The sequence below is a fragment of the Marmota flaviventris genome, chromosome 8, assembly GCF_047511675.1.
Source record: "Marmota flaviventris isolate mMarFla1 chromosome 8, mMarFla1.hap1, whole genome shotgun sequence".
Classification (NCBI taxonomy): Eukaryota; Metazoa; Chordata; class Mammalia; order Rodentia; family Sciuridae; genus Marmota; species Marmota flaviventris.
The window spans coordinates 124,466,486-124,487,227 of NC_092505.1; the positions used below are offsets into that span (position 1 = coordinate 124,466,486).

Consider the following 20,742-nt stretch of genomic DNA (forward strand, 5'->3'; position numbering starts at 1 on the left):
TTCAGTATATATTTTACTTGCATTATTCAATTATTGTTATTATCCCCATTTTATAGATGAGGAAACTGAAACTCAGGAAGCTTAAATGCTTTACTTAAGCTAACAGCTAGGATGTGATATGACCTGGGGTTGAAGGTGGGTTGTTCTGAATTCGTAGCTCACATCATTGCTATAGCTTAAAGACTCAGTGAACCAGCTTATTGAGCTGGTCAGCCCAACCCTTGACAGCATCAGGAGGGCAAGCATTGGCCCAGGGATAGGCCAATGACATTGGATACTTCAGACTGTTGTGCTCAGGTTCATACAGACTAAAATAGTCCTTAGATCCACAACATTTCAGCCTGTTTGCTCTGGGAACCCCCTTTCATGAAGGCTTTCCAACTTGCAGAATTCACTAAGTAGGCTGAACCCAGACCAAGTTGGCCCTCAGCTGCCAAGCTGCTGCTGGAAAGATGGATTCAGTTTTGAGATGCTGAGACTTCCCACCTCTACTTCCCAAAGCTCAGGAAAACAGAACAGAAGATATTCAAATGGAACATAACAATGTTTATTAATATTTAAGTAACAAAACATGCAGGTCAATACTCAATGCATATACAATAAGACAGAGCAACAAAAAAATTATAAAGCACAATCTAACTAATGGAGGCTTTCAAACAGTTAAATGATAGAGAATATGCCAAGGGAAAACTCAACTGAGCCTTCAGCCTCAGACTGATTAGGAGTTTTCTGGTGATGGGGGAAAGCTCACTGTACTCATGGCCTTCATCTTATAGGGATGGACCTGCTAATTCCAGCAAGATTATCCAATGGGGTTTCTTCTTCCTATTGCAAATCAGAAATTGTGCCTTCAACTCAGCTCTTGAGAACCTTAGAGGTCTCCATGCCTTAGATCTCTCATTTCCTGCCCCCCTCCACCAACCAAACTGGTTTATCTGTTCATTCCTTACTCTGCTGTAAGCATGAGTTCCAGGAGTGTCCTCTCCAATTTGGCCTAAAACTGTTGCTGGGAAGCTCTCTGAGTTCACTGCTCTGGCTCTTGGTGAGAACTCTCCTTCCTTTTTAATGGGCCGTGATCTGGTCTTTATACAGCATGGTCCATTTAACCTGAAAACCCCTCAGTATTTACCAAGTCCCCGGGGGCCACTTTCTTATGCACTATTGATGTAAGGATTTTCTTTTCCTCCAAATAATAATCCAAAAATCAGATTCTTCCAGTGACACTGCTGCTCCCTGGTTTGGTGGCTTTCAGATTGCCTCTTACTTCTATTTCCCAGGGAGTCTATTCTGGCTTTGGTGCTAGGATGAGGTTCTGGTGCCCTGGAAGGAGTTAAGGTTTTCTGTTCAAAAGGGCAGTGATACAAGCACCGGGCAGGGGTGTGGCTGCAAAGAACTTGCAGTTCGGCCTGCAACTCAAATATTTCAACCACTCCAGGTGAATTTAGTGAAGGGAACAGCTCTCAGTAAGTGCTACTATCAACTGCTAGTGTGGACAAAAAATATTAAATTTGGCCTTACCATTTTTTTTAAAGAACTTGCTTTTAGCCACTTCCTAGGCATTTCTGTGTTCCATTATTTGTCATTTACATGGTTTGCATTTATTATGTATAATTGGTCTTGGAGGCTTCAAAAGGGAAGAATTAGGATCAGTGAGCTTTTCATGGAATTTGGACTTATATGTGACTATACAAAGTAGTACAATAAAGACAGTACTTTTTCAATTTTCTTCCTATGTGCAAGGGTGAAGCCAATTCACTATACACCAGGGGGCAGAAAGAGAAGAGAGAGAGGAGAGAGAAGAGAGAGAAGGCTATAATTTTGCTAATAAATTTCTGATTATATTTAGGACTTAGGTTATAAAACAGTCCTTTCTCAGCCCCCTAGACACAATTTATGACTTGCAATAGGAAGAAGAAACCCCATTGGATAATCTTGCTGGAATTAGCAGATTCCAACAGAAGCAGAAAGTTTTGGTTGCCTCAAGTAAAAATCACTTTGGTCTAGTAATTTTTAAGGTTACAGTGTAAGAAAACTCAGAGTGGGCTGGAGAGATCACACGTGTGTTTCCCTATCATTTCTTCTCCAATTAATGTTTATTAGTAGCCAGTTGGGAATGGGAAAGGCAAAAATCAAATAGCAGAAAATAATGTCTTTGGATCTACTTTCTTATGTTCCTTTCAAAATTTTTCTTGGGGACAAGCTGGCAAATAAATGGTCAATGGGTTTATTAAACAGAAGGAGCAGGAAGAGTCTATTTAAATTATCAGTGTCAGGGAGTCAAACCACATTCTATCCTCAGATTTAAAAAGTTGTATTGAAAGAAGTGTGGAAAGTGTAAGCTGTGTAGCCTCTATTTTACAAATGATAACTCAACTTTTTTGTGTTGGAATATTTAGAGACAGAGACATATAGTCAAGATCATCTGGTTTCAGGACAGATGAAATCAAGATTTTCTAACTTTCAACTCTGAGTCAAAAACAATAAGAAATCAAGGTAGAATCTTCTTGTTTTGCGGTGGGTTTTGGGGGAGGGTTTCTTCTGTCCGTTCCAAAGGATCTTGGAGCATTACACATAGTCATACTTGGAAGGATGAGATTGTCCCTCATCCTCTGTGCGGGCACCCCCATCATATATCTTCTTGTTTTTCATGTTGGACCCAAAGCCAGTGCTGGCCTTGAAGCCTCCAGACTTGTAGCCAACATTGTGACCCGAGGCATGATAAGACACGGCTTTGTAGCTAAAAGAAAAAGAATTGTTCCATGATCACAGATGTTTGTAGGAGGACAGACTCCCTGTTACCCTGGATGTCTCTAACCTATTAGGGGCAAACTAAGATGTTTGGTGATCCTGTTCTTTGTGATAATAGTTTTTTTTTCTTTTCCAGAGGGGCAGGATTTCTTGCTTTTATATTAGAGCTTCACTGTGCTAGTAGTGGGTGACTAATGGGTTCTCTCTGTTAATTAAAATGAAGATTAACTAGAAACAATGTCTAGGGGAACACTATTCTGACAAAGAATCATAGACTTTGTGAATTGGAAGATATGTGCAACCCATCTCCTCCAGTTTGCTTATTTTATGGATAAGTTAATGCAGGCTGCTATGCTCTGAATATGTACCCTCCAAAATTCACATGGAAACTCAGTTACCACTGTGATGGTATTAAGAGGTTGGACCTTTTGGGAGGTGATTAAATCAGGAGGATTTAGTGCCTTAAAAAAGGGATTGAGGTTGAAGGAGTCTCTCTTGGCCTTTTACCTTTCTGCCCTGTGAGGTCAGTGTTCCTTCCCTTCAGAGAAGGCAGCAAAAAGACACCATCTTGGAAGTGGAGACTGGGCCCTACCAGACACCAAATTGGCTAGTGTCTTGATTTTGGGCTTTCCAGCCTGCAGAATCATGAGAAATATATTTTTATTGTTTATAAATGAACCACTCTGTGGCATTTTGTTATAACAGCCCAAATGGACAAAGACAGAGGTCCAGAGAGGACAAATGATCCACTGGAGGTCACAGGACTGGTTAGAAGTAGAACTACATCAGAATTCAGCTCTACCAACTTCAGGTCTTTTGTGGATTTAGAGTAGGATTGCTCAATAGCAGTGCTGTTGACACTTTGGAACTGTATGCTTCTTTGTTGTGAGGGACCATCCTGTGAATTGTAGGATAGTTACCTTGGCCTGTACCAGGGTATAGAAATCATTATCACTTCCCCTCTGCCTCTCACCAAAGTTGCAGCAATCAAAAATGTAAAGTGTCATATATGGTGTGACACTATATCATGTACAACCATAGAAATGAAAAGTTGTGCTGCAGTTGTGTACAATGAATCAAAATGCACTCTGCTGCATATATACTTAATTAAAATAAATAAATTAATTAAATAAATGTAAAGTGTCTTTAGATATTGCCAAATATCCTGGGAGGTGGTACAAATTCTTTCCCAGCTGAGAACTACTGAGTTGTGGAATAATGGAGCTAGGAGCAACCTAGAGGGATGTTTTTCTTTTCCTTAAAATAATATAATTCCTAAATCTTCCCAATTGAAGTCTTTCTGTTCTCTTCTTTAGGAGAAGGGAAAGTTGTAATGAACTTTCAGTCAATAAAGTTCTTCTAAGTACCTGGATTAATCATTTTGGCTATAAATTATACATTAAAAGGGATTCTGAACAAATGAGGTGTCTAATTGCATTGGAAAAAGAAGACTCACTTGGTATCATCCGGTGTCAGGCCGCGGCAGGCGATACACATCATCACACCCCCAATTAGCGTGAGGCCTCCAGCGACCCAGCCCACGAACAGAGCTGCACCAAAGGTGTACCTAGGTGGTGAAATGGTGAGTGTGAATGAAGCTGACTCGACTCTCCAAGCTCTGCCCACTGCCCCTGGCCATGCCCATTCTTTCTGTCCCCATTTTGGGGGGTCCCCCTCCCTTTTCTACTGGGAAAGAGAGACTAGGAGGTTTGGCAAGAGAACTTTGAAAGGTATGGAATTTTAATTCTTTGAGCTCTCACTATGGGATACTAAGTATTCATCTTACCTTACCCTAGGTAATCCTTATGCTTTGGTTTTTGTGTTGAATATCTCCCAAGGGCCCATGTTTTAAAGGTTTGGTTTCAGGATGGTGCTATTGAGAGGTAGTAGAATCTTCAGAAGGTACTGCTTAGTGGGAGGTCCTTAGGTCATTGGGGGAGAGCCCTTGAAGGGGATGATGGGATCCTGGCCCCCTTCTTATTTTTTGCTTCCTGGCCATGGGGTGAGCAGTTTGCTCTGCCACACATTCTCCTACATTGCTATCTGGCAACTCCACTGGAGGTCCAAAGCAGTGGCTCCACGTGATCTTAGACTGGAATCTCCAAAGCCATGAACCAAAATAAACATTTTTCTCTCCATAAGTTGATTATCTCAGGTGTTTCATTATAGTAATGGGAAGCTGACTAATATACCTTACAATCTTCCATGCAAGTAGTAGTATTATCTTCTGAACGAACTAGATTAAAGTGATTACTCATTTTTTTTGTTCATTTGTTTACTCTTTTGTTCAACAAGTATTTGTTGAGATCCTGCTATGTGCACAGAATTTCCTTGATGCTGAGATATAGGGGATGAATGATGTAAGACTTGTGGGCAAGCGTAACATGTAGGGCAAAACTGAGCTTGGATATTGAAAAAGTTCTGGGAGAAAATTTACACACAACCTATTTAATTTCCTTTGGACTATGAAAAAGACATTTGGTTTGAGGGCAGCTGCCTTGGAATGAATCCTGTTCTACCTCCTTGTCCTACCTAGTGTTGTTGGGGGATGAATGGCAGACCTGTGGTCTTCTCCTGGGGGCACCTTGTTGACTTTCATGGAGGCAGCCCTGGTCTCTCTGCCCTAACATAGACAGAGCCCCTGTCCTTGCTATCCCTATAATTTGGCTGAATGGCAACATAATGCTAATGATTTAACAATAATTGCTACCATTTATTGAGCCCTTACTGATATTGTGATAAGTGTATATTTCACTACTATCTCATTTAATTCTCATAAGACTCACTGTAATAGGATTTATCATTCTCATTTTACCAAAGAGAAGATTGAGGGTCAGAGAGGTTAAATAACTCCTCCAAAGACTCAGGAAGGACTTGGCACTGTCAGGATTTAAATTCAGGTCACTCTGCCTTCAAAGTCCTCATTGTTAATTGTTAAACTATATTTTCTTCTGTGATGGGAACAATGTTCCTTTCCTCATCTTAGACACTCTCTGTCAAAGTTAGCAAACTTAAATATTCACATGGGATAGGTGAGGAATTAAATGAGTGAAGTAGTTGGATATAAGAAAACATTTAATTTTCTTGATTCTTAATGGGGGGAGCCCCATAGCCATGATGATAAATGGCTTAAGAGTTATGCCCTTTAGAGGTACTGGGGACTTAGGTAAACTGAGAATGTGATACCTCACTAAAAAGGAAACTGGCCTTTCAGCTGCAGAGACGGCTGCCCTCTGAGAATGAGGATCCAGTGCTGCCAGATCTTATATGAGTTTTTTTTTTTTTTTTATACAGAAAGCTGGAAAAATAGGTGTATGTACGTGAATGTGCACATGTGTGCTGTGAAATCTGTCCAGGTGCTCATGGTGCTTTGCCCCTTCAATCACTTTGTGTGTCCCTTCCCAGCCTGTGCATGCTTTTGCCTTAACCTGCAGGTCCCTGAGGCTCTTCCTGGATTGTGGTTTTGGGTCAGCTCCTGAGGCCACTTTGCCCTTGTGGACAGTACTGAGGCATGGAAGCCCAGCTCTTTAGTCTGGGGTGGAGACCATCCTGAGGTGTGCCTACCCTGCAGAGCTTCCGTGAGGACCAGCCTGACCTTAAGACTCATGCCTGGCTTCCCCTTTCCTGTCTTGCTTCGCTCCCTTCCTAACCAATCTTCCCTTTCTCCATGAACACTGCACGGGCATCTTCTCAGGATCCGTTCTTGAGGATCCTAACCTGGGATGCTTTGAGTTTTAAAAGTTGATGATTAATTCAGATTGTAAGATGAAAGGGTTAGGCTAATACAAAATACCTGCATGCCATTCATCACAGGTCTGCCATTCATCCCCCAGCAACACTAGGTAGGACAAGGAGGTAGGATAGAATTCTTCATTCCAAGGCAGCTGCCCTCAAACCAAATGTGTGCTGTGCAGTTTGAGAGTAGGCAGTTTGAAGTTCTGCTCCAGGGCTTAGGCTCTGCCAGTGTTGCAATGTGGCATCAACAGAGTTGGGGGACAGGTGAAGGAGGGGATATACAAATGGGGCATTGAACCCAAAGTCCCATCAAATGAGCTGCAAAGATGCTTCTTGTCAGCTGGGCGATCTTGTGTGACTTCTGGATAGAGAAAGTGAGGAGAAAGAAGAAAGGGGAAAGATAGCTGCCCAGCCATGGAGAGAGAAGTTCAGAAGGCCTTTCAGAATCCAATCTTACTTATAGGACTGAAGTGGCCTGCCCAGGGGACAAGGTAGGTGCCCAGAAGACAAAGTGAAAGAGCAGTGGTGTCAGGTGTTTGCTGTGGGTACAGAGTGAGTGGTGGGTGGCTCCAAGCAGGTAGGCTTTTCTAAGTAGGATGGTCAAACATTCTGTTTTGCCTGTGATGGAGGAATTTCCCAGGAGGTGGGAATTCTAGGGCTAAAACTGGGAAAGTCCCAGGAGAACTGGAATGAGTTGGTTAGCCTATTTCTAAGTTATCCTGGCAATCAAGAGACCTTGAAGAACATGGAGAAGGACAAGGGCAGCTTACAAGAACCGTAAGCTTCTTATTCATAAAGCAAAGCAGAAGCATAGGTGGGGATTGGAGTTCCAAGGAGCCAGAGAGTAGTGTATTTATCACCTCCTCACACCCTACCTGTACCTCATGTTGGTGTGGCTGGAGAGATACCAAGTGCATCTACTGCAGAGAGGGGAGGTCACTTTGATGTACTATTTATATCATTCTCCCCTAACAAGATCTTCTCCTTTGGGATTTCACCATTGTTTCTTGTTATCCAGCATATTCATTTGAAGTGGCTAAGTGAATATAGGTATTGGTATTGCTTTTCTGTCCTTTTAAAGTTCTACCCTTATTTGGGCCCCAAATTATAGAATGGTTTCAATTCCCTCTGCTAGACTCTGACCTCCATAAAAGTAGGGACTTGTCTGTATCTCCAGCACTGAGAACACTTCCTGGCTCATAGGTGCCCAACACATTTGCAGAATGAATGAATGAATGAATGAATGAGGTAAAGAGGCTGTTGTATAAGGAAGAAACATCCCTTTTCTTACCTTGCTCATTTCTATTCAGGCTTTTACCTGTCCCTAGCCAGGTTCTCATTATGGACTGTAGATGTAAGTTGGTGTTCATTTACATGCCTGGGTTAATAGTGCCTATTTCATTGCCACTACAATGGGGCCTGTGTAAGAGTGTTAGATAAATACTGTAAACTGTCACTGTATTTCAATGCAAATGTCAGATCAGCCTCAAGTCATATCACCAAGGATAGTTCACTGAAACGAAGTTTATGAATTTACAGATTATTCTTGATTTACGATATGGCATGGTTGCCTGTGATAAATTTTTGCTATTTCAGGCACTGACAGTCACATTAGGCATATGTGTTTAATCAGATTCTTAAAAAGTATTCACCATGGAATTTGGAGACGTGGATTAGGAATTTACCTGGTCTGAACAGTCTGTACCATCCCACCCATGGTGCCGTACATGCTAGCTGAGGACATCCAGAAGTTAGTAACCAGCATGTTGGCAAACACGGACACGCCAATAATCGCACACACACCTGTGGGCAAAGAACAAGAAAGCTCCAGAGTCAGCTTTAAGAGAATGCAATATTTCTGAGAAAGTTTATGCTTACATGAGTTTAGATGAGCAGGCTTCAGACTGTTTTCCTCTTAAAAAAGAATGATCAATCCAACCATTGATTATTGAATTCCTGTTATGTGCTAGACCGTGGGCTAGGTGCTTATCTGGAAGGATGTGTGTTTGTGTGTGTGTGTGTGTGTGTGTGTGCGCGCGCGTGCGTGCGCATGCACAGAAAGAGATATTCCATGCATGTTGGAACCAAGGATAATAGTTCAAGTGCTTTGGATCTGATCTTGATAATGTTAAGAGCTTGTCCCTTGTTAGAGCCTCAACAAGAAGCCTTTTAAGAATCTAGTCACGTGACTACCTTAGGGTTGAGCCTCTTAGGTTTGGGTTGGGGTGACGGCTAAGAGAAACAGTTATGGTTTGGATCTGAAGATCCTCTCATATGTTGCATGTTTAGTCAGCAGTGCAGCAAATTTGGGAAGTGATTGGTACCATGAGGGCTTTGATGACATCAGTAAGTTAATCCACTGATGGATTAATAATTTAAGACATTAGTGGGAGGTGGTGGAAACTTCAGGAAGTGGGGCCTCGTTGGAGGAAGTGGTTACTGGGGGCATGTCCTGGAAGGGTGTATCTTGTCCTTGGCCCTTCCTCTCTCTCTTTGTGTCGCTCTGCTTCCAGCCTGTTATGGTGTAAACAGCTTTGCTCTACCATACCTTCCACCAGGTTTTGCTTTACCTCAAGCTCAAAGCAATAGAGCAGAACAGGCATGGATTGAAACCTCTAAAACCAAGAGGAAAATAAATCTTTCCTCTTATATGTTGTTTTTCCTCAATATTTGTGTCAGTGATGAAAAGCTGACTAATGCTGGGATCTTAGCATTCATGATGGTTCTGTAGAGTATAATTAGGCCTCCACACTCAGACCTTGAATCCCAGTGTCAAAGGGTCTGAACCATGTTCCATAGGAGGGAGGAGGCACATTTTCTCTACCACAATGATTTTCCTTTTGACATTCTCAGAAGTGTGTTTGAGACTGGGAATTCATGTTTACCTGAGATAATGAACACAATTCCGGAGGTCAGTGTCATTTTGGCCTTGGCAGAGTCCTCCATGTTGCCAATGCGGATGCACTTCAGGGCAAAGATGGACACCAGGAGGCCGATGACACCCAGTACTATGCCCACTATCATTAGGGCTCGCACTGCCTGCAGCATGGCTGTGGGACAAGGGAGAGACACAAGTAGACAAATTAGACCACCCCAACACAGATGATTAGGCTCTGGGCTTATAAAACAGCAACCACAACTAACCAGCACCTCTGAGGAATAGCATGTCCATTAGCTGGGAACCCCATCATTGTCAAAGATGTGGAACTGTAGGAAAAAATGCAAAACATGTCACATGTTTTGAAATGCTAACCCATAAGACCTTGTCTTCAATGGAGAGTTTGCACCCCTCAGGGGTCACAGTGAGCACAGTGGACTGATGAAGGATATGGACACAGATGTGTATCAAAGGAGAAAATTATGGATGGTTGGAATTGGGAGGACCCTTAGAATTTACCTACTTCAGTTTCTTCAGTTTCAAACTTGATAATTTGAGGTCCAGAAAGGGAAAATGATTTGTCTAAAGTAGTAAATTATTGTAGAGATTACAGTGAAACCATATTGCTTTCACTCTTAACCAGAATCTCTTTCTTCTCTTGTCTTTCCATATGAGTTCAAAGTGTCATATAGTTGTGTCCACTTGAGAAAAATTCACTATTACTTTATAGCATAGTATGAAGCCAAGGTCACTAAATGGGAAGTCAAGGGTATATATGCCACTTTTGTCCATTTCTAAAAACAACTATGAAGGTCATGGTAAGCTGTAGGTTTCAGATATATGTAAAGAAGATCAGTATATCAATACCAGGCCTTTCAACGTGTTTACCACAGCTTATCAGTAGTCCCCATTCTAAAAATCAATTTTTTTTAAAGCTGTAAATCCTGCTAGATCCTCCCATAGTGACTACACTCCAGATATGTTCAATATTGTTTCTAGTGCATCCTTTAAATAGCAGCGGCTATCACAACACTTATTTAGTGAATCCCCACAGGTGGGCATGGGATGACAGTAGTTAGCAGGGCAGACCCACCTCTGGTCTCAGAGTTTTTGACAAAGTATGGAACGACAGTCATTACGCATGTCTGTTACAGGTCTGATGAATTTTATAAGGAAGACAAATTAGTTCTTAGTGTCTTCCAGAGGGCAGGTCTGCTAACTTGGGTCAGTCTGCTTCAGTTGACCACAGAGCTGTGTGAATATACAATGATGTGGACACCAATTGTTCTAGCACTCCAGGATATTTATCTAGCACTCCTTTTTCTTCCCTGAAGCATATGACTTCTGAAGGAGCTGCCAAGACTTACATCTGTGCTTTTCAAAATTTTAGTTTCTGTGCTGTCACAAATTGATGCCCTTGGCAAAATACAAAATTACTTGCTTGAGTGTCACAGAAATGTCAAATTATTGTAAAAGTTTAGAAATGTTTATTTTCAGTTTTGGTAGCAGAATTGTTCAGCTGGATAACAAACAGCTTGTGCAGCAGTGTGGTCCACAGGACACATTTTGAATAGTACTATTGACCCTGATCTTTCAAGCCACAACATAGTATCTTGTCCCTTGACCACAGTAAGGTAAGTCAGCATGGGCATTTGACTCAAACTGCACAGAGGAGACCCTTATGCATGATGTGTGTACTTTGGACACAGACAGCAAGCTTCAGGTCAGTCCCTCTCCAGGGGCTGAAGAACTAATGCATAGGGCTGGGAACCCACAGTTTCTATCAGATGGAGAAAGCTGTTGTATAATGACAACCAGATGAAATTCAAGAGGTAGGTACAGTCCTGATGGTTGAGCTCTGGGATCCAGCAATTCCTGAAATCCAAGCACATTCTTTCCTTGGGATCCAGGAGCTATCACAGTATCATTATTTTTTAAAATACCCTTATCTGTTGAAGCTAATTTATGTTGGGGTTCTAACTTGTGAAAGATAGTTTCCTCAATGTTTAGAAATGCTAACCTATAAGACCTTATCTTCAATGGAGAGTTTGTACCCCTCAAGGGTCACAGTGAGCACAGTGTTGCTGAAGCCTCTTGGGGATAGGTTCTTGTGTCTAGTCTTATAGCCACAAATGCACCAATTCCACAATGTGGAGTCAGAGAAGGGTATAGGAATTGGTTTTCTTCTATTTGAAATAGCTGATTTTCCCCCCAATTACATAAGCAGTAAATGGTCATTATAAAAATCGCAAAATCTATAGAAAACCATAAACTGGGATAAAACCTAAAACCTCTTTATCTCACCTCTTGGAGATAACTTTTAATATCTTGGCAAGTAGTGTTCTAGGAAGGCGTTTTTTAAAAAGAAGAAAAAAGCCCAGTGAAGGTCTCACTACTACTCAGACCCAGTAGAAATGCAGATGGTTAAAGACCTTACAAAACTGTAGTAATAAGAGGGCTGTTGGGTATACCCAAAGGAGGTGTCTTTCTTGCCCTCAGTGAGCCCAGTTAATGATGCCCTGGCAGAATTCAACTTGGGAATGGAAAAAACAAACAAACAAAATCCAGAGAAATACTTAATAATATTTTTCTCTTTGGGAACACTGGGGGATCTGGCCACACTGCTGCAGGCAAAAGACTCAGAGGATGCTGTAAACTGAACAGGAGGCCCTGTCCTGCCCTCATTGTCATAGCAAATTACTACATTTGACTGAAAACTATTAGGAGCTTTTCAGACATTAAAAATTTCAATCCACATTTAAAAAACCCTGTAATGCAGATAATAATATTAACTCCATTTTATAGTTGAAGAAGTTGAGACTCAGAAGTGAAGTCACTTGTTCAAGGACACACACCAAGGGAAAGGCTGATCTGGAGTTCCAAATAAATTGCAGAGCTGTCTCCAAATCTTTCTTTCTCATCACAGCACATGACTCTGAGGTACTTCACTCTGGAAAAACAGGTAGAGTCCTGGTACAGGGATCACAAAACTAATAGAATGTATTCTCCAAAGTTGGAGACATGACCAGAAAACGTCGTAATCTAAATCAATGCTAAAAATGTATAAATGACATTCTCCCAGAATCATCTCAGGGAATAACCTATCCTGGGAGATAATTTGTAAATGTGGTGCTCAAGATGAGGGCATTCCCATCTGACTAATCACCTTGGGAAGACTTCCATCTCAGGCAACAGCCAGTGCCAGTGGTGTGGCCATAAACTCTAAGGCGTGTATCACAAAGCAATGTGTCATGATGTAGGAATTGGCAGTCAATGAGATATATTGAAAAAAAAGAGGGAGATTGTGCAGAATTTGCTGAAGTGGTTTCTGCAAATACAAGCATGGATCTTCTACTTGTGTATTCATTTATATCTTTGTGTGTTCAAGACAGCACACATTGGCACACTCTTCATATTATCAATTAATATACACTCATCCATGAATTCATTTATTCATCAAGTATTTTAAAGCTCAAATACTCTGCAATGCCTTTTGCCAGATGCTGTAGAGGGTCTAAAGTTTCATGAGAAATAATTTCTGCCTTCATGCCTTTTAAAACCTGAGAAGATTTTATTTTTACTGCAGGTACTAACCTCAAAATTCTTTTCACCTTGAGAGTACCTTGGCTGAGTAACCCAAAAGAACCACTTGGTGACAATAGCTCAGGGGGTGGTCCTTGTTCTCTTCAACATACTCAGTTATATTACACATCAGCCCTGTGATTGAGGACAGAGATGTAGAGGACATTTGTGGCACAGCCCCTGCCTTCAGGAAACAGCCTCAGAGCTATCCTGTGTTTAGATGTTACTCTTATGAAACTGGACACTTGGAAAAAGAAATAATGTAGACATCCCTCCATCTTGTTTCCATAGGCCTCTTACAAACTTCAACTCTACCCAGGAGCCTGTTAGAAGTTTAAAAATCTGTTCTAGTTTTAATATTTTTAAGCCTGAAGCTATTCAGTGAAAAAAATAATTTATTCCTTTTGAAAAGCACTTGTCAAGGTATCTGGTTAAAATAAAACAACCAAAAGCAAGCAAATAAGCAAGTAACCAGCCAAACGAAAAATAATTAACCAAGTGAGGTATCTCTTTCTCATTTTATGGGAAATTACACTTATACCCACCCTCAGCAAGGGACTCTCTATTGATTGCATGATTTTAACATTTGTTCCAGACACATCATGGGTATGCTGTGGCTGTGGCCGAGGGATCTGGTATTCCCTGACATTGTTGGATAGGAACTAGTGGGGATGCTGGTAGGTGGGAGGTGAAGCACTGTGGTTTTGCCAATGTGGAGAGTTGGCTACTGGTGTGCCACAGGAGTCCTTGGGACTGGAGCCCTGGCTAGTTTATTCTGATTAGCATTTGTCTCAGACTCTCAGATGCTGTCCTGCCTTTTCTGGTCAAGTATGCATAAGACTTCATTGCTTTCCTGTTCTCTTTAGACCTCTAAATTTCTCATGAACCCCGAATCCTGCTTTGAATCAGAGGTCCACTATGATCCTGAGTTCCTTTTCATTTTTTAGAAACTCTTTCTAGCTTACTTTTGTCCCATTGTAAGTCTGTGGTTAGAAAAGATGCAACATTGCTTTATAACTTGTGTGGCCATGGTTGGAACCAGAAGTCTGTGCTTGTGTGCTTGGGCAGATGGACCAAGATCTTACCTGCTTTGGAAATCAAGGCCCTCGAAGAGTTCTTTGAGGAATGGGAACTCTGCTGGGAACAGGTGTCAGGAAGTGGGGGGAAATGTGCCCTGCTAATCATTGCTAGAGACCCTTAATCCTAATAGTAATGATCCTGGAGAGCTGCAGCATAGTGCTTTGAAGTTCCCTACCAGCTGGAAGATTCTGCCACCTGGGATTCAAATTTTTCTCCGTTAATAGATAAACAGAGAAACTGCCCCGAAACAGGTAGGGTTCCCTTTTCAGCATTCTGTCTCTTATTTGATATTCTGATCAAGAGGCCTGGTCTTATCAGCTGATAACAAGGGAGTTAACTGGCTCTGGAGCCTGATTCCCTGCATGAAGGTGTGACTCCTGCATTCCCAGTGAGTAAGGAGGTGTTATCGAACCTGAAGGGCGGGCAGGATTCAGGCTGAAAAGAGTAAACAGAAAAAAGGGAACTCAGTGTTCCCTCTCTCTTGCAAAATATCTCATTCTGCTAAAGTAGCAGTGGACTGACAGGTGAGGTGCACTCAGGTGTGATTCTCAGTGTTGGCCGCACCTGAGCATCCCTTGGGAGAAACTTTAAAGAAATCGTAATGTTTGACCTCACTCTTAGAGACTTTCATTTAGTTGTTTGATAATATTAGATTTCAAGGAATAATGTAGGAAAAAAGAAGGGGTCATAGTGGGAATTTGAGAGGAATGAGTTCCAGGGCTGGCCCCACTGAGCTGGCGGAGGTTGGGGTTGATGAGGTAGCCATTCACTGGGAGCCAGAGGTCTGGGCTGGGGCCTTGGTGGGGCAGGGAGAAGACCCACATTTCCAGGCAGCTTGGCCTCAGAGTAAAGGCAGGGAGGGCTGGTGGGAGGAGAACAAAGAGGGGAGTCAGAGGCTGACCCCAGAGAATTGGCCCTTCAGAAGAAGGTGGAAAAGCTTAGACTTTCCAGAGATCCCAAGGAACCCACAGGGAAGTCCTTCATGTCTCATGAAAACCTGTAGAATAATGTGATGCCACATGAATGTCATTAGGCAAGCCATTTGACCCCACCAAGGTCTGCTTCCTTAACTCCGGAGTGGAATGAAGATATGTCTTGCTTTAAGATGTTGTGATGATCAGATGCCACTTCAGCCAGGCTTGATAAGTATCCAAGAACATGTTCCTTGCCAAACCTCTTGCCTTTGCCTTTTTTTTTTTTTAGTTGTAGGTGTACACATGACCTTTATTTATTTATTTATTTTTATGTGGTGCTTAGAATCGAACCCATTGCCTCACACATGCTAGGCAAGTGCTCTACCACTGAGCCATGACTCCAACTCTTGCCTTTGCCTTTTAATGACTATACACAAACCCAATCCTCTCACATGGTGATAAAATCAGGCTGAGTATTTGAGACAGTTATGGGTGTGGGATTGTGGTGATTGAGAGGGGAAGAAGTTTGAGAACAGGAGGAAGAAGAAGGCTGGACTAGTGGCACCAGGAGGGGATCAGGATAATCAGCTACAAGATCTGGCTGGCGATGAGCAGGGGAGCCAGCTGATGGTGACGCAGTGTTAGCCACAACTTATACAAACTCAGTCCCTAGAAGTGTTTCTCCTCTAAGTGGCTGCTGGGAATCGTTCCCCGTTCTAATGACCCATTCTAGCCAAACTTTTCACAGTACAACCAGGAGGTAGGATGTAGAGCAGCACCCATCTTCCCCACCCCAGCCCTGTCACCTGTTGTGCCCCATGCTAGGTGTTGTAGGAGATGCAAGACAGGCACCCAAGATACTCTGGTCACACACTAACTGATAGAAGACCAACAGCTTCCAAGAGCCCCTACATGTATAGTGGCAGGACCTTACATTCATGTTTGCTGTCCTCAAAATACAATTAGGGAAGTCCTTCCTCTTAGCTCACTGTGTCCTAAATTTCTTCTAAAAGAGCCCAGATTATCTCCCATTGTGGATTTGAAACATTTCAAGACTCCTTGGGGAGCAACTGTGTCTCTTCTTTGTAAGTTCTTTGGCCTGACATCTAATAAAAGTACCTTGTATTACCAAATATTCCTTCTTTTCCTTCCTTATTTTTTTTTTAGAAAAATTGTGCTTTTTTTCTATGACTGTATTTACATTCATTTGATATTAAGAGCTGGGGAATTTTTATAATACAGAAACTCATCTCAGACCCTACCTTCTTCCTTATTTCAGGCCACACCCATCAAAATGTCTGACATTCACACATAGTATATTGTATCAGATGATATTTTACACATAGCAGAATTCAACAGTATTTGTCTGAAAAATTAATATAAATTAATGCATGTCCTGTTTTGCACTGTCATTGGTGGTGATCATTTGATGTTCAAGGAAGTTCTTGCAGAACTGAAATTAGCCTGGTGGATAAAGTTCAGCCTAGGCAGTTAGTGTTCAAAGAGTCCCTGTGGCATAGGCAGTTGATGTGCACCAAATAGCTGTATGCTGCTATGTCTCCCAACTTGCAGGGCCACAAGGCCAGTTCTGGACAATGTACTGTGTTTGGGTGTCATTTGCAGGCCAAGGTGATTAGGAGCAGTTGTGCCCCCTTCAGGACTTTCTGGTCTTGCTCCACCTTCTTTGAATAGTATAGCTACCAGGAGGTTGCTCTTCCCATAATGAACTTGTGGCAGGAAGTAAACTTTTGTGTGTGTGTTAAGCCACTGAGATATTTAGGTTTGTTGCAGTAGCTGACCTTAACTACTCTGATTAATGAAGTCCCTGACATTCTAGTTCCTGTAATGTAGTAGGTGTGCCAAAGATATTTGTTGAATATATGATTGAACTAATAATGAATTTGTTTTAGGCAGGAGGAGGAACAAGTTCCTTTCTGTATATGGAACCATAGTTGCAAAAACTATAGTACAAAGTCCTGTTTTGGGGGAAACTCTCTACCTGTTATTAGTTCACATAGTAGTTTATTAGTTAAAATAAACTACTCTTATTATTTAGTTCAACTTAGTGTAACAACCATTTGCTGAATACTCATCCATTCAGCCCTATGCTGGGAATTGGGGAAAGAATTCTTGTCTAGCTAACAGACCCTGTAATGCAGAAGCTGAAGAGACAAATGTACAATAACCAAGTTAGTAGCTAAGGTTCATACTTGAGCAGAACCCCCTTAGTGAGGCCATCCTGACATTCCCCTCCTGACACTTCCTATGGTTAACCTTTTCTTCCTGGTGCTCCATACATTATAACAGGTATTGTCTTTGCTTTGATATACTTTTAAGACATGCTCATGCCTGTCTTCTCGACTAGTGTTTATAGGTGCTGACAGGGCTGGTTTGGGGTCGTGTTTATTCTGCAGGTAGGCAATAAATGCCTCTTAGATTAGTGAGCAAAGGCATGAGGAGTGCATATGCTCAATCCTGTAAGAGTGCTCTGGTTTTTCTCTGGTTTGTGAGATTCTATTTAATTTGAGAATGTGAGAAGACTTCAGGAAAGATTGGTGGAGAGGGCAGTTGCGGTGGTGAAGCAGGGCATTTTTGGGGAGTGGAATCAGTGGGTCTAGGAAGAGAAGTCAGGGAAGGTAGGTGAAGGAAGTGGGATGGCACTGGTTTTAGGATGTCATGTCTGTACCCAGTTAATCTGGGAACCAAGAATCATGAAAGGTGCTTGGACTTTCAAATGTGTGAGGAGGTGAGAACTGAGACTGAGAGTTGGTGACTGAAGATTCCCCCAACCTTGAGCCATAGTCAAAGGAGCAAATGCTTTAAAGAGATGAAGGACAGATTGAGAAAGGTGATGAGTGAGAAGTGATGGAAAATTTTAGTCTTTGAATCTGGTTGTCAGTGACCCAGGAGGGACATAGAACTTGACAATGATCAGAATCAAGAGTATATTTTCCAGAAAGGGAGGATAGAGCATAAGATAGAAGGGAGAAAGAAGGAAGGGAGAAGGAAAGAGGCCCATCAACAGGGCATGCTTCCAGGTGGCGTGGTATGGGGCCTACAGAGCCAGTGGAGGGTTGGCCTTCAATAGGAGAGGGGAGGGGGTCTAGTTCCACACAGAGTAGAATTATCAAGAGGCAGAGAGAGATTGAGTGGACTCACTAAGGATAGGATTCCCTCCATGGAATAAGGCAAGGTAGGGTAGTGGCAATGAGGTTTGGCCATTTATGGGAGTGGGAGTATCTGGAAGCTTCCATGTGTGAAATTGTGATGCGCAGAAAGTGAGAGATTAGTAATGTTTGGTGGGGCCTAGGGAAAAGGTCACTGAGCATGAAATCATGGGATGTTATGCTTTAATTTTGAATATGAGGTCAATCTTTTTTCTTCACCTAGTAATTAAAATTAGGGGTAGCCATCCATGTCTTACATGTCCTCCCTCTGACCTCTCCCCTCACTATATAGCACAATCACTGGTGACTCTAGCTTTCTTGCCTCTGGCCAGGTTCTACCCCACTTGCTTTCATGGTGTCAGTGATCTTATTGATCCTGCAATGAGTGGCTTCCACACATGGACTAAATAACTCAATTCTTATAGTCTGACACCTATCTTCTACTTCTTTCTGAAAATGAACATTAATTAGTTGAATTGTTTTTTGCAATTCAATTTCAAGGACTCCACATTCTCTTTACAATTTCTTGCAAATTTATTTCCATCTACCTGGTTACAGGGTATTTGTTTCAAAGACACATATTTTGGCCACCACTTGGATCCACTGATTAGGTTGCCCTATTATTTTTTTATTTGCTTTTTTAAAAATAAATACAAATAGACCTCCTATAATAGCCAGAATGCAAAGTTGCTATGACGTATATTTGAAATAATTATCTGCATTAGAAACAAGGTTTAACTTATTCTATCCTTGAGGATGAAAGGATATCACATTTGTAATTATATTTACATGCTGACATCACTATAATTATAATTTTATATTCTGACACATTGATTATTAGGAAGAACATACCCGATGTTCTTAATTTCAAATGCAGAAAAAGGAAATTATAATGCAATGGTAATATTTTTGGCACTTACAGAGACTTCACCTTTTCAAAGAAAAATTTAGTTGGATTGAATATAATTAAATTAGCCCTTGATAAACTTTTATGCCTCTATCAAAAGACTTAACATCCTCCTTCCCCACTCCCATGTCTGTGCAGGCAGAAGTGAGTCACATGCACAGGGAAGCAAACAATTTATTTTCTCCTGGAGAAACAGTTTATTCTAGGTATCACCAGCCAGCTCTTAAAATAGACCTGTTCTTCTGGTGGCCTGCCTCCTTACTTGCAATTCCTTCAACTTGGTATGGTTTCCCTCATTTTTCCTATTGCTCTCTTTGACAGAGAGCCAGCTTCTCTTATTTACACCTTTTTTTCCTGGGCCAGAGTGGCCAGGGTCACCTGCAGAGGCAGGAGTGTGGCTCATTCTGGGCACCAGGATGGATAGCTGCTTGGCCTGTGCTCGCCGGGTCCTGCCCACGGTGCATGGTGCCTACCTGGAAGGCCCAGGATGGTGAAATAGGGCCGACACTCCGTGAACCCGGAGCTCTGCCTCACACAGCTCCTCCAGAGTCCTTCATACTGGAACACGGCAGTGACTGGGTTGTCATACAGGTCCTGGGTGCTCCACATGTCCATCCCCGTGGCAGCGATGCAGCCCGCCAGACCCAGGAGGGACAGGAGGAACCCCACCACTTGGCACGTGGTGGTGGACATGGCCTCAGCACGCTCGCCCTGTGGTGCCACCAGGGAGAAGCTGCCACCCTCCTGCTGCCCAAGCTGTGCACCGACCTGCGCCGGAGGGGACCTCTGCTAATCAGATGGTTTCCCTTGGCTCTCAGTGTTTGCTCACTCTGTTTTCCTTAGATAGTTCAGTTTCACTCCTCATTCAAGGGCATTATTTTTTCATTTGTTAGGGAAGCAGCCCCAAGAGGCACTTGTCTGGCTGAGCCACACAGCCCCAGTGGATTCGAGTACTGGGTGGGCTGAGTGGACAGGACTCCCTCCTCTAGGTGGTACCAGCCTCCCCAACCCCAGCTCTGGCTTAACCCCAAACAGGCCACCATCTATGGAAAACACTGACGTGCCCACTACCACTGAGAGCATCACTTGAGACCACTCTGTCTGACCTCATTTAAAATAAAAAGGACCTAGGAAGCTCCCACCTAGCTCCATCTTAAACCAGAGCTTGGCCACTCCTATATTACCCTTCACTTACACCTTTCCATTTTGATCTTACAGAAATGGGCAGGCCAAGTGTTATTATTCCCATATGTTCTTTAAATGAGTAAATGAAGTGAAAGTAGGCTAAGGAATGTGTCCAAGTGCCTTGATGCACAGATGCTTGAAGGATGGCCAAGGTGGGGTTCCCACTTTGACTTCCAGTCTAGCTCTCCTCTGTTTTTATGAGCAGTGGAGAGGGGCAGGCAAAGTTATCTCTACTTGTGAGAACAGGAAACCAGGGCCTAGAGATATGCTCTCTCCACAGGTACTGGAACTGAAATGAGAAGCCAGGAATACCTTGACCTCCATCTTGTTCTGTCACTCATGTCACAAGAATCAGGTGAGGGTCAAGAAAGGGACAGAGAAGGTGCTATGAAGGTCCAAGGAGGGGCCAAGGATGATCGGGCTAAGGACCCTGACCTGGTCACTGAGAGACTTAAGATCTACTCTTGGCAATGTCACTTGCGCCTGGTGTGCTGGTGGTCTAGTCCTTATAGGTCAGGTTCTTCATATGTAACTGGGGACTAATGG

The 20,742-nt window shown here is 42.5% G+C and overlaps 1 protein-coding gene across 1 annotated transcript; it reads right to left on the bottom strand.

Moving 5' to 3' along the window:
- Positions 1 to 2,565: 2,565 nt before the first annotated feature.
- Cldn18 (claudin 18) lies at positions 2,566 to 19,704 on the bottom strand. The gene is made up of 5 exons (XM_027934038.3): positions 19,485 to 19,704; positions 9,369 to 9,533; positions 8,169 to 8,286; positions 4,205 to 4,315; positions 2,566 to 2,737 (listed from the first exon to the last, which is right to left on the bottom strand). The coding sequence occupies exons 1-5, from the start codon at positions 19,702 to 19,704 to the stop codon at positions 2,566 to 2,568; spliced, it is 786 nt and encodes a 261-aa protein (XP_027789839.1).
- Positions 19,705 to 20,742: the final 1,038 nt, after the last annotated feature.

Coding starts and splice junctions, on each gene's coding strand:
- Cldn18 (XM_027934038.3), bottom strand. CDS start 19,704: ATGTCCACCACCACGTGCCAAGTGGTGGGGTTCCTCCTGTCCCTCCTG. Junction 4,316..8,168: donor GTACAGACTGTTCAGACCAG/GTAAATTCCTAA, acceptor TTCACCACCTAG/GTACACCTTTGGTGCAGCTC. Junction 2,738..4,204: donor CTGACACCGGATGATACCAA/GTGAGTCTTCTT, acceptor TTTTTCTTTTAG/CTACAAAGCCGTGTCTTATC.